Source organism: Kwoniella europaea, chromosome 1 (genome assembly GCF_036810445.1).
Source record: "Kwoniella europaea PYCC6329 chromosome 1, complete sequence".
Taxonomy (NCBI): domain Eukaryota; kingdom Fungi; phylum Basidiomycota; class Tremellomycetes; order Tremellales; family Cryptococcaceae; genus Kwoniella; species Kwoniella europaea.
This window is the reverse complement of record NC_089487.1, coordinates 7,906,984-7,918,406: the sequence shown is the minus strand read 5'-3', so window position 1 is coordinate 7,918,406 and position 11,423 is coordinate 7,906,984. Positions and strand designations below refer to the sequence as shown.

At 43.2% G+C, this 11,423-nt stretch overlaps 5 protein-coding genes across 5 annotated transcripts; 3 read left to right on the top strand and 2 right to left on the bottom strand.

The window, feature by feature from the left end:
- Window positions 1-190: 190 nt before the first annotated feature.
- Window positions 191-1,261, top strand: V865_003005 (uncharacterized protein; the record flags this gene model as incomplete). Its single annotated transcript, XM_066226804.1, has 7 exons — window positions 191-194; window positions 257-264; window positions 323-359; window positions 415-508; window positions 580-791; window positions 865-1,028; window positions 1,121-1,261. 7 exons carry the CDS (start codon window positions 191-193, stop codon window positions 1,259-1,261), a joined length of 660 nt encoding a protein of 219 aa, XP_066082901.1.
- A 1,187-nt stretch (window positions 1,262-2,448) lies between these two features.
- V865_003004 (uncharacterized protein) lies at window positions 2,449-3,004 on the top strand (the record flags this gene model as incomplete). Its single annotated transcript, XM_066226803.1, has 4 exons — window positions 2,449-2,466; window positions 2,555-2,700; window positions 2,766-2,820; window positions 2,936-3,004. 4 exons carry the CDS (start codon window positions 2,449-2,451, stop codon window positions 3,002-3,004), a joined length of 288 nt encoding a protein of 95 aa, XP_066082900.1.
- Window positions 3,005-3,815: 811 nt separating this feature from the next.
- Window positions 3,816-5,476, bottom strand: V865_003003 (uncharacterized protein; the record flags this gene model as incomplete). The annotated part of the gene is made up of 6 exons (XM_066226802.1): window positions 3,816-4,345; window positions 4,440-4,619; window positions 4,684-4,754; window positions 4,829-4,944; window positions 5,024-5,259; window positions 5,332-5,476. 6 exons carry the CDS (start codon window positions 5,474-5,476, stop codon window positions 3,816-3,818), a joined length of 1,278 nt encoding a protein of 425 aa, XP_066082899.1.
- Window positions 5,477-7,104: 1,628 nt separating this feature from the next.
- Window positions 7,105-8,939, top strand: V865_003002 (asparagine-tRNA ligase; the record flags this gene model as incomplete). The annotated part of the gene is made up of 4 exons (XM_066226801.1): window positions 7,105-7,346; window positions 7,473-7,590; window positions 7,695-7,832; window positions 7,896-8,939. The coding sequence occupies 4 exons, from the start codon at window positions 7,105-7,107 to the stop codon at window positions 8,937-8,939; spliced, it is 1,542 nt and encodes a 513-aa protein (XP_066082898.1).
- A 354-nt stretch (window positions 8,940-9,293) lies between these two features.
- V865_003001 (uncharacterized protein) lies at window positions 9,294-11,338 on the bottom strand (the record flags this gene model as incomplete). The annotated part of the gene is made up of 6 exons (XM_066226800.1): window positions 9,294-9,460; window positions 9,524-9,589; window positions 9,649-9,826; window positions 9,879-10,469; window positions 10,532-10,614; window positions 10,681-11,338. 6 exons carry the CDS (start codon window positions 11,336-11,338, stop codon window positions 9,294-9,296), a joined length of 1,743 nt encoding a protein of 580 aa, XP_066082897.1.
- Between the last annotated feature and the right edge of the window lie 85 nt (window positions 11,339-11,423).

Genomic DNA, 11,423 nt, shown 5'->3' with positions numbered 1-11,423 from the left:
ACTGAGTATCGTTGAACGAAAACTTCGAAGCCAGAGTGGGGCACCGACCCAGCCAAAATTTGATTCCGTCGTCAGTCTTTGGTCTTCGCAGGATGTCAAGGAAACAAACCACTTCAAAGTTCAACTTGCATCCCAATATCTCTATCAATATCAGACTAGGACCCATCATTGGATAGTCACTGGGTGGAAAATGGGTGAGTGCATCTGATGATAACGGGATGAATCGACTTTTGCTGACATCAGTCTGCCTTTGTAGATTATCAAGTGAGTTTCTCTCTACATTCTTCGACACACCCCTGTATCTCTGCTAACTTGTCAATAGAATCGAGCTGGTGCAAACAAAGGTAGTGGTGGTGTTGGTGAGTGGGACACTGTGAAAACATAATCAGCAAGACTTACTGATGTATTGCATAGCGGGAGCTTCCGAGACTGCGGTAGATCGAAGAGAGAGATTGAGAAAGTTGGCTTTGGAGACGATAGATCTAGCGAAAGATCCATATATCCTCAGGTGAGCATCAATCCTTCATCTGCATCTGCAAACCTTACATATACATGATTATCATGTTGACCCTTCTGTAGAACTCATCTGGGTACGCTTGAATGTCGATTATGTCTTACACTCCACGTCAACGAAGGTTCATATCTCGCCCATACGCAGGGAAAGAAACATCAGACAAACTTGGCTAGAAGAGCAGCAAAGGATAACAAAGATGCTTCTTTGATGATTCAGGCTGCTCCCAATGCTGCTCAGCAAGTCAAGAAAAAGGTTTTCGTCAAGATTGGACGTCCAGGTGAGTGTGACACCTTTTCAGTTGTGACTATCACTTGAGAGGTGCTGATGATGCATTTATACGGCATGAACAGGTTACAAAATTATCAAGATACGTGAACCGGTCAGTCAGAGGATGGGGTTATTGTTCACTGTCTCATTACCTGAGATCAAAGAAGGTGAACGGCCTAGAAGGAGGTTCATGTCTGCATTTGAGCAGAGAAGGGAAATACCAAATAGAGCATTCCAATATTTAGTTGTGAGTTGTTTTATCCTCCGCCTACAACTTCGTTTGTCTCTGCATGATAAGATATCTGAGTGTTGCTGACTTCATTTGACAAACACACACAGCTCGCAGCAGAACCATATGAGACTATAGCATTTGCGATCCCCTCGAAAGAAATGGTAGATCAAGAGGAAGATCCGGACTCCATCTGGGAACACTGGGATCAAGATGAGAAAGTGTATAGCTGTCAATTCTTATACAAGTAGAGTTGTTCGAAGATCGGTTGAATAATTCACTGAAAGAGGGTCCTGAATCTTATGTATGTGTGAGCCTTTGTACTGTATCTGCATCTATGAATATGATATTTAGAATCTGCACGATAACGCCATCGAACGGGGGACAGTCGTATCACTTTGGTGACGATCTGACGCTTTGAGGCTTACTTTTGGCACCCAAAATGATAGTACCTTGTATCTAAAATATTAGTCATTCTGCAACATCTGTCGATCATACACGGCTGGTACTTTCAGAAAGTCTAAACAAGAGTGAATGATTCAATAGGGATTGACATTGTTGAAAAACCTCTGAGGAAGATAATGTAGAAGGATATTGTTATCGAGAATACAATTGAATGTCGCAAAGTACAGTAAGGTCTTCAGAGGATACTTCCATCCAGACGGAAGACGTTCAGGGGAAAGCAAAGTAGCATGCAGATGTGGCCTCTAGAGCACGCCTCGAAGGCATGTTAAGTGTATTTTGCGATTCTCTATTTCTTAGCTCTTCGCTTTATTCTCGCTTCCCTTGGTTCCGATCATCATCTTTGCCTATCCGGCGTCCGCACCTTGCTACGATATATACGTATCGAATGATGAAAGATGGACAAAAGTGTTTATATGTACTGTAGTCGTGTTAAGGTTTCCACTGAACTTTTAGCGTTCTCCTCTTAATCTTAAAAAGTGGCGCCTTGATGATGCATCACAAATATACATGAACACACACAATCAGTTGTTATATTTAAAAGGTCAAAGGAATAGGTAAAACCCTAAAGGATAAACCTGTACACGAAGATTATAGTCTTCCAAAGGCAAATTTCATCCCTTGACCTGATCTAGGATGCCTCGCCGATCTCAAAAACGACCATTTTCGCATCACATAGTTACCATTTCGGTAGCATGGTCTGCTGCCGGATGACCATTGTGGTTCATCGGAATTCAGTAAAGCGAATATGAACCTGTATCATGAGAAGATGATTTGCTTGATGTCCAGAGACACCCTTTGACACGACTTTGAAGCGCATTTTGGGGGATATGCTTAGCTCGAAAGATTTCGATGTTCCAGTTGAGTACAATGAAAGGTATAAGTACCCCTTGATGTACTTGCGGAAATCAGTTTTCAACAACCCATCTCGACCTTTCGCCTATCTTCCGACTGACATATGCTTATCGATTCCAACATGTCAATCACTGTCGAAGTGAGTACATAACCAAATCCGGGCCTTTTGTTTTTCGCCTTTCCTCTATAAGATCTGACGAATAAACCTGTACATATTCAAACCAAAGTTCCATGAGGTTGTTTCACTTCCTCACCAACAAGATATCTTCCAAACTACAGTCGAAGTTGATTGGTTCAAGCCATTCGCAAATGCCTTTGGGGCGGTCCATAAGAGAGGACATCCAGGACATCATCAAAGTCCTTTCAGTTATCAGTAAGTTCTCAATCTTCATTTTCAAGTTTCCGTTGACTGATCCATGATCCTTTGATACTTGATAGATATATCGTCGAAAGACCTCATGGAGGTGGAATGATGCTTATCGATCCTTCCCTGGTAAGTCGCAAAGCATCACCAATCTGATCATGGATATCTACGTAATACAGTGCAGCAAAGTACATTTCGCTCACAGTACAGGATGTCCTTCTGTCGTTATGTTATTCTACAACAGTCACCAGTACGACTGGGACTCGACCAGGTTCCAGATCTCAAGATTTGGGTTGTCACCCGAGGCGATTGAAGGTACTGCGACTACTGCTTTGGAGCGGTTGGTATGCTCCAGTACTAGGACTTCTCCCATTCATCTTATCCTCTCCTGCCGAGCGGCTGTCCTCCCCTGACAAGAAAACCTATTGTCCGTACAGTACAGTCCATGTACCGGTATGCAAGGTCGCTGTCCGTTCCAACACCTATCAGTATATATTGCTCAAAGAGTCATCCATTCTCGTCAAAGTAAGAGCATATGCCTGTACAGCTGCAAAATGCCTAACTTACCTAGAATATGCTGACCAACTCGCGCACCCACATCCCCTCGAAGATTGGTCATCTGTGTCCATTATTGATAGTTGAATTGCATCATACAATCCAGGTCATAGATTACAGCTTGACTTACCTCAACGTGATATAGTTTTGCTTCACAGAGCGAATAACTGTACAATCAATTTGAATTGTAACGCAGGCGATGGTTTATAACGGCTACGATACAACGCTGAGCTATACAGTACCATTACATATCATATGGAAATGCATGTACTTGAATTACTACTGAATGAAAATGGATACTATTGTCCATGTTACGTATCGTTTCTCCAAACATGATTGTTGCTAATGCTATATGAAAGCTACTACCTAATTATCTATCATTCGTCATTATCATCTAAACCTTCAGAATACTCTATAAGGACATCTTACACGAGATGTTGTGTTGTAATTATAACCCCCTTCGGTCCTATTCTGTTTCTTCTATCTACATCGTGAAATGTCATTTCGTTAAATTACCAAATCCGAAATATTGTCCATGTTAATTTTGAATGCAAAGTGACTGATTATATCTAAAGGAAAAGAGCAGCGAAGAATCCTAAACCTGCTAAAGCAAATCCAGGGATGACCAGAGTGGAAGAAGCAGAGGATGATGAGCCTGAATTCGCAGCAGCAGCAGCGGTAGCAGGCGATGTTGAAGTGGAAGTGGCGACTTGAGCCGAAGTGGTAGAGGCTGAACCGGAAGTCGTCGATACAGAAGCAGAAGCAGACGCGGAGGTAGAAGATTGTTGAGAGGTGGTTTGATTGGTCACTGCCAAAGTGCTCGCTCCGACTGACATCGTAGTGATAGCTTCGGTATTGGTCTTACCGGAGTTAACGTACCAATCCATGCCCCATGCATCAGCGACATTCTTGATGGTCCATCCATTCGATCCAATGCTTGGGAAGATCGCCTTGAAGACATCGACCTCGGTCTGCTTGATTTCGTGCTCAAGTAATAACAATCCGTTGGTCTTGTTTCCGGATAACCATTGGTTGACTTGGGAGACGACCGAGTCGTGGGTATATTGGGCATCACTGCCGATAGCCCAATCAGCGGAATCTAGCACATCAAATTGGTAAGCGATACATTCTCGACCACGCTTGCAGGAGTATCTGGGGGTGGAGTATAGAGGACAACGAACGTATCTACTTACCAGTGTTCCAGACAACGGTTTCAAGTCCGAAAACTCCTTTCGCAATTGCCCTAACTCTGTTATCAACATCACCGTAAGGTGGTCTCCAGTATTTGGGGATTCGTCCTCCATTGAGATCACTGATGATTTGCATGGTCCATCCGAGTTCACCGAGAACCCCTTCGTTGGAAAGGGTAGTAGCTACACGTGCCAGATGTATGATTAGTCCAGCTGACAAGCCACAGGGATTGATAGAGAGACTTACTGTATTGATGAGACCATGTGTGGACAGCGATAAGTCCACCGGCATCGACAGCAGCTTGCATACCGGTAGGACTACCAGGAAGCACAGGTTAGAACATACGTATACACCAAACGGGATGTGCGATTTCGTTATTGAAAACACCTACTTGTATACGATATTACCACCGATCATAAAATGGGTAGCAGCAGTTGAGATGTTGTTGGTGGCTAAGAAACTGTACAAGTCTGGTGAAGCCTCTCCTGGTCCATCATCGAAGGACAGCTAATCAAGATACGAGTGAAGATCAGTCATACATCATGAGATCAAAACAAGTACTTTGACGGGATCGAAAGAGACATACAGCGAGGACACCTGAAGGTGGATTATACAGATCTTCATCCGTCGTACATTCGTAAGTGAATGAACAGATCTTCTGATCGTTTGGAGTTTCACCATCTGCATAAGTTGGATAACCATTGTTCGGACTCGAAGGTTGAACGTCAGGTAGATTGATTGTTTTCAACTTATCTGTCCATGCCTGGGGTAATGAATCGGTTGGTGGTGTACTACCAGGTGCTGGATAGTTTGATGCGAAATCTATTTGAATCGGATCAAGAGGAATGATCAGCAAAGATATTCAAGGTACCAGGTACTAAGATCCGAACTCACTGGGATCCGAAGGGTTAGGAGCTCTTTTGTAGAATAATTCGTGGACTGGTGAATCTCGAGGCTGTACCCATGATTCATCGACTGGTGCGGCCGCAGCAGCGATAACCAAAAAAGAGAAAGTTGAAAGTAATGTATGTGTGAACATGTTTGGTTGACGTTGATGAATGCTCCGCGCAGTGATGTGTACGTGCCGTAAGAGGTCGAAATGAGACTGAACCGGATGAATGACCAGAAGAGGATGAGAGAAGCAGAGGAAGGTGAAAGAAGAGGTGAAGGGAGGGGAGATAAGGAAGAATGAGCTGTAAGCTTTTATATATCTATTGTGTGGGTTGAGTGGACCAGTCACAGAGATGGATGGAGATAGTCGATGGTTTATAGGAGGTCTGTGCTGTGTTGTGTTTCGGTTCAACGGGTACAACTTACTCTAATGTTTGCCTGATGTTCAGTGTTTTAGTTCAGGGCCTTCCGATGATTAACCGCCAAGTATCCCGCACTCTAAACACTAACACAAAGCGGTGCCTGAGATACTAACGAAATACAGTCCAGGTAAACAACTGAAAAGTACGAGCAGACGTCAGCAATGATCTTATCTGCAGGATTCAAAGGATCAAGGGCGCGAAAGAGAAGGCTTAATATGTTCATTCAGATGACGCTACCAGAACGTCATGAGAAGGCATGTAGATACTTTACGGAATTATACTAAGGAGAACAACAACAAGAAGAGAAGGGGAAAGAACGAAAAGAACGAAAGAAGCGGTGTATGGGTACGAGTAGTGACGAGAAATTCAATCCCCGCTCACTCACATGTCTTCGTTTCTTTCTTTCTGACGATCCAGGAGTTCTGATGCCAAGATAGGTTATGGTGGAACTATCTGAGACTGAGACTAAGGCAGTGTGGAATTGATTGAGCCGAAATTATCGATGCTTCGATGATCTTAGTTAGGATATGTAAAAGAGCGTAATGTGAATCAAACGAAAGATGATTGTTTTGTCTTTGTAAACAGAAGAGAAAGTATTAGAGATAAGATGAGAATAGATGAAAGGAACCGAAGCTGGTATTTTCCAGTCAAAAACAAGATCTTGTACACTACTGTATACATATCCACCTCTTTGCTCTCCGCTTGAACGATCCCGCAAAGTATGACCCATCTCTTTTACCTTCCGTATCGCAGGACATACAGTAAACGTTGTAACTGTACGGGCTTGTTTACATTTTTGCCCCTATCTCACATGTCCTTTGGGAAAAGCCTCCACATCCATGTTCTATCCGATGGGCAGGTCAGAGGTTTCAGTCTGACCAACGTAACGTTACAGCTTACAGCACGCTGGTGATGTTTGTCTTGGACTGTACTGTTTGTATACATGTACACATGGCCGCAAATATGCATGGCGTATATCTTAAGCATGGGGGATGCATGGGAATTTTCATCTCTGAAAAAAAAAAGCCATATACCGAATATCAGGTCGAGATATATCGGTCGCCATACGACACACACAATGATCTCTATGTACTAACAGAAAGAAAGATGTACATGCATTCATCATAATAAATACCCATATAACACCAGTGGACGGACCATCATGCACACCAAGTTCAAGTCCTTGGTAAGTGAGAGAGTTGGGTGAGATGAGAGCGGGATAAGTTGAGAGTGGAGGTCAACTTCAAAGGTAACTTGAATGACATTTCCGAAATTTCATAAACGGTTCTTCTTCGAGTCATTCACTATACCCTCATTTCTAGGTTTCCCCTCGGTGTCTAGCTAATTGTGGAAGATGAAAAGGACATCAATAAAGTTATCGACCCTTCCACCCACCGTACGCACTATACTATCTCAGCGGACCGCCCAGACGGCAGCATCAATATCATCCACTGAATCACCTGGAGAACCAATCTCCGTCAACGGATGGATCAAATCTATACGGACGCACAAGAATGTTTCCTTCGCTGAGATCAATGACGGGAGCTCGGGAAAGAGCCTGCAGGCTGTACTGAAAGGCAAGGGAAAAGCTGATGGGTGAGTGGACTTCCCCCATCTTATCAGATCAACTCGTCCTACTATGGCAGTTTGACATGACCCGTCACCAACTCATTGAGCGTGTATGGATATAGCTGACTTGGTGGATTATTTGCATTTTCGCAGACTGACGAATGGGACCAGCGTAAATCTCAAAGGAGAATTGAAAAAATCAAAAGGCCAAGGACAGTATTTAGAATTATTGGTGAATGATCTGAACATCTTGGGAGAGTGCGATTCCGAGGTGAGTTGACCAACATGCGTATCTATAAGAAATATTTTCATCGCATCTTACATCCAAAGCCAAGTTTCTTTCATTGCTAATTATGTATATGTTGTGACGCGTAGACATACCCAATCCAAAAGAAATCACTACCTAATTCTGTACTTCGTGATAACGCTCATCTGAGATTCCGTACTTCCCAGACCGCAGCTGTGATGAGGATAAGGGATAATATAATGAGAGATTGGCATGATTGGTTCGAGGTGGGTTCGACATTCATATTCTAGATCACTCTGGAGCTAACAGATATATATATACATATGTAGGAGAATGACTTTATCCATATACATACCCCTCTCCTTACTTCATCAGATTGCGAAGGTGCCGGGGAAGTATTTACTCTTCTAGATCAACCTAAACCCAACAATCCACAGACGACAACATTCTTTCCTCATCCTGTTCATTTAACGGTATCTTCACAGCTCCATCTCGAAGCTCCCACTCATTCTCTCTCACGTACATATACATTATCACCTTCATTCAGGGCCGAACCAAGTTTGACATCAAGACATTTGAGTGAATTTTACATGTTGGAAGGTGAAGTGGGATTTATAGATAATCTAGATCAATTATTGGACGTTGTTGAAGATGGAATTAAATTCAGTGTAGATCGGATACTAAAAGAGGGTAGCAAGAGAGGTAAAAGGGTTAAAGAGGATTTAGAAATAATATCGAAATCTTCGAATGACAATACGGAGAACGAGGTGGTAGAACAACAAGGAGTGATCAATCGATCGGATCCATTAAATCACTTGAGACAAATACTCGCTAAACCATTCACGAGAATCGATTATACTCAAGCTTTGGATTTACTTAGACAAGCTAAAGAGGAAAGAAGGGAAGAAGGTGAATTACCTTTGAAAGATGTACCGAATTGGGGAGAAGGTTTATCGACAGAAAATGAAAAATGGTTGGCTAATCATTTCAATGGACCGGTGTTCGTTATGAGGTATCCCAAGAAGATCAAACCTTTTTACATGTTACCTTCTTCGTCCTCCTTTACAGGGCAGAACGGAGAGGGTGAGGTCGAAGAGACAGTAGAATGTTTTGATCTCCTTTTTCCCCTCATTGGCGAGATGGCCGGTGGATCCCTCAGGGAACATCGTCTAGATCATCTCACTCGTGCGATCGAACAAAATGGGATGAATAAAGAAGACTACGAGTGGTATATTGATTTGAGAAGGTACGGATCTATACCCCATGGAGGTTGGGGGATGGGTTGGGATAGATGGATAAGTTATGTGACGGGCGTGGGGAACGTAAGAGATGTGGTGGCTTACCCGAGATGGAAGGGACATTGTAAATACTGAGTCTAGTAGTGTACATGATATAGAAGATATCAATAAGAAAAGCTAGCTCGATCACTCGCATAGTTCGCGAATAGAGACACATATATTTTATACATAATATGACATTGCATCTGATAATATTGACATAGTATATACAACTCGACCATAGCCTACATATCTATATACAACAAACATCATTACACACTTCACTTTCAGCACGTCATATACTAGGTTTAAGGAGTTCTTATGATCTATACACAGATACTCGGAGGTAAATACAAACCATGATCTGACTGAGTTATTTACGATATCACTTTCACTTCTGACTCTGATGTTCGACTCTCCTTACTTCACATCGATCCTTACTGAAATCACCTAATCCACCTCCATCTCAATCTTCTTTCGCTTGACGTTGTTTCTAGTGGCCAATTGCATCATACTGCAATGCTCGGAAAGATCCGAGCCAGCTTCTGCATACCTCTTGGTAAGACCGATCTTTCGTTCCAGTTCTTTATCTTTGATCTCAACGAGTTTGGTCAGAGCTATTCACATCAAGCCGGTTTAGCTGACTACCATCACCGATAAGAGGAAGAGACGGAACTCACATCCCTCGACACTTTCAAAGTGATGGTGGGTAGAATTCAGGCTACTACTGAGGTTAGTATGTCCCTCTATATTATATCAACACATACGATCAGCATTTTTTGCGACCAATTCTCACCTCACTCACCCTTGATAGTAGCCCAAGTAGGTTGGAATTTGGGATCTCCTGTATATTTCAGTACTCCCTCGAAGACTTTCTCACGATCGATGAAAGATCTGATCAGTGCGAAAGGATCCTCCAACTCAACAGGAATCTTGAATCGAGCTTCAGGTTCAGGTACAGCTTCTTTCTCCGCTTCCGAATCCTGTAAGGCCTGTCAGTATTACAATTTGAACATCTAAGACCAATACACTCACTTTGGCAGAAGGAGTAAAGTTGAAAGTACTCTCTTCTCTACCAAGGTGTCTTTCAGGAGTTACTGGTTGACCAGATTCGTCAAACGTCAAGACCGATTCTTCCATCGGGATTCTTCGTGAAGGAACACCGCCCAAGGCAAGCTCGTCATCGAATGAGGGACGGCCTGGCATAGAGTAAGAGTTATACCCATGACTGGGAACCTTTCGGGGAGGTTTTGCAGATGGTTTGATATTTCGACCGAGGTGGATAGGTGTATGAGGATCATCTGGTCGATTCGATCGATAACCATAAGAGGTCTTACCAAATCTAGACTCAGCATCATAGCGAGATGAAGATTGAGATACATTATTCGAGCCTTTGAGGGGGTATTGATACCTAATCTGAGCAGCGTCGGTCGAAGGAAAACCAACTGGCCCGTGTTCCACTGGAGTTGGCTCCTCGAAGTTATCGTAGTCTTTACCAAGCTCGTCAAACTCTTCTTCAGCTTGGTCATCGTTTCGGAATTGATGAGTCATCGGAACTTGCTCTCGAGGAAGTGCTCGAGGGGTCTGGGCTGGAGTTTGGCCGTTGTAAGCTTGCCTTTCAGGTTGCTAAGAGCAAGGGTTCAGCTTGATACGACAAATATTCAAGTACATAAGCTAATCAGACTTACAACGATAGGAATGCCTTTATTATCATATCGAGGTGGAGGAGGCATATTGACTTTGAGAGTATCATGCTTGTGAGCATTGTCGGCTAGTTTCATTGAGTATGATATGTAAGCAGTATACGAAGATAAAATAGGAGAAATTGACGACTCACTTTGCCCACTTGTGATATTGCCACGAGGGAGACCAGAACTATTTTTGCCGATTCGGTCGGCCTCCTTCATATTGCCTGGGTATGTAGCATAATCTTGTGCTTTGACAGGTCGGTTATTAGCATTGTGAACATTAGCTTCCTGAGGTGGTGGTCGACTGAGATGATTTACTCGTGTTGAGTGATCAGTAGCACCTCGGATGGGGTTCTTTTGATGATCTTGAGGGGTGGAGAGTCCAGCTTGAGAAGGAAGTTTACCTTGGTGAGATGGATTACCTTGACCGTCATTGTGATTACGAGGGTTTTGAGATTTTCTTGGGTCCATCGCTTGGCTAGATAGAGCACCTTGGTTCGATGTTAGGTGTTGAGAGCTTCTGTGAGTAGACAGAACCATCGCTTTAGAGGTATCGTCCGGTTGACTTTCTACTTTATCAGTAGCCTGATTGGCAGAAGGATCGATGTGAAGCTCGTCGATGGGAGAGATCCGAGCTTGTGGGAGGGTAGGAGTGTGAGGAATGAATGAGGTGAGAAGGTCTAGCGGGATGGCTGGATTCTTGAGGAAGGCTATTGGTCTGACCTGATGAGTACTTTGAGGACTGATAAGATTAGTATGAGAACGGAGAAAACCACTCGATTTGGGTTTATGTTCTCTGATGGACATGGCACTGAAGCGAGGGTAAGCAATCAGTACAATGACAAGATAATATGGTTGTATCTATTATGATGTGATCAAGCCACCAGACACC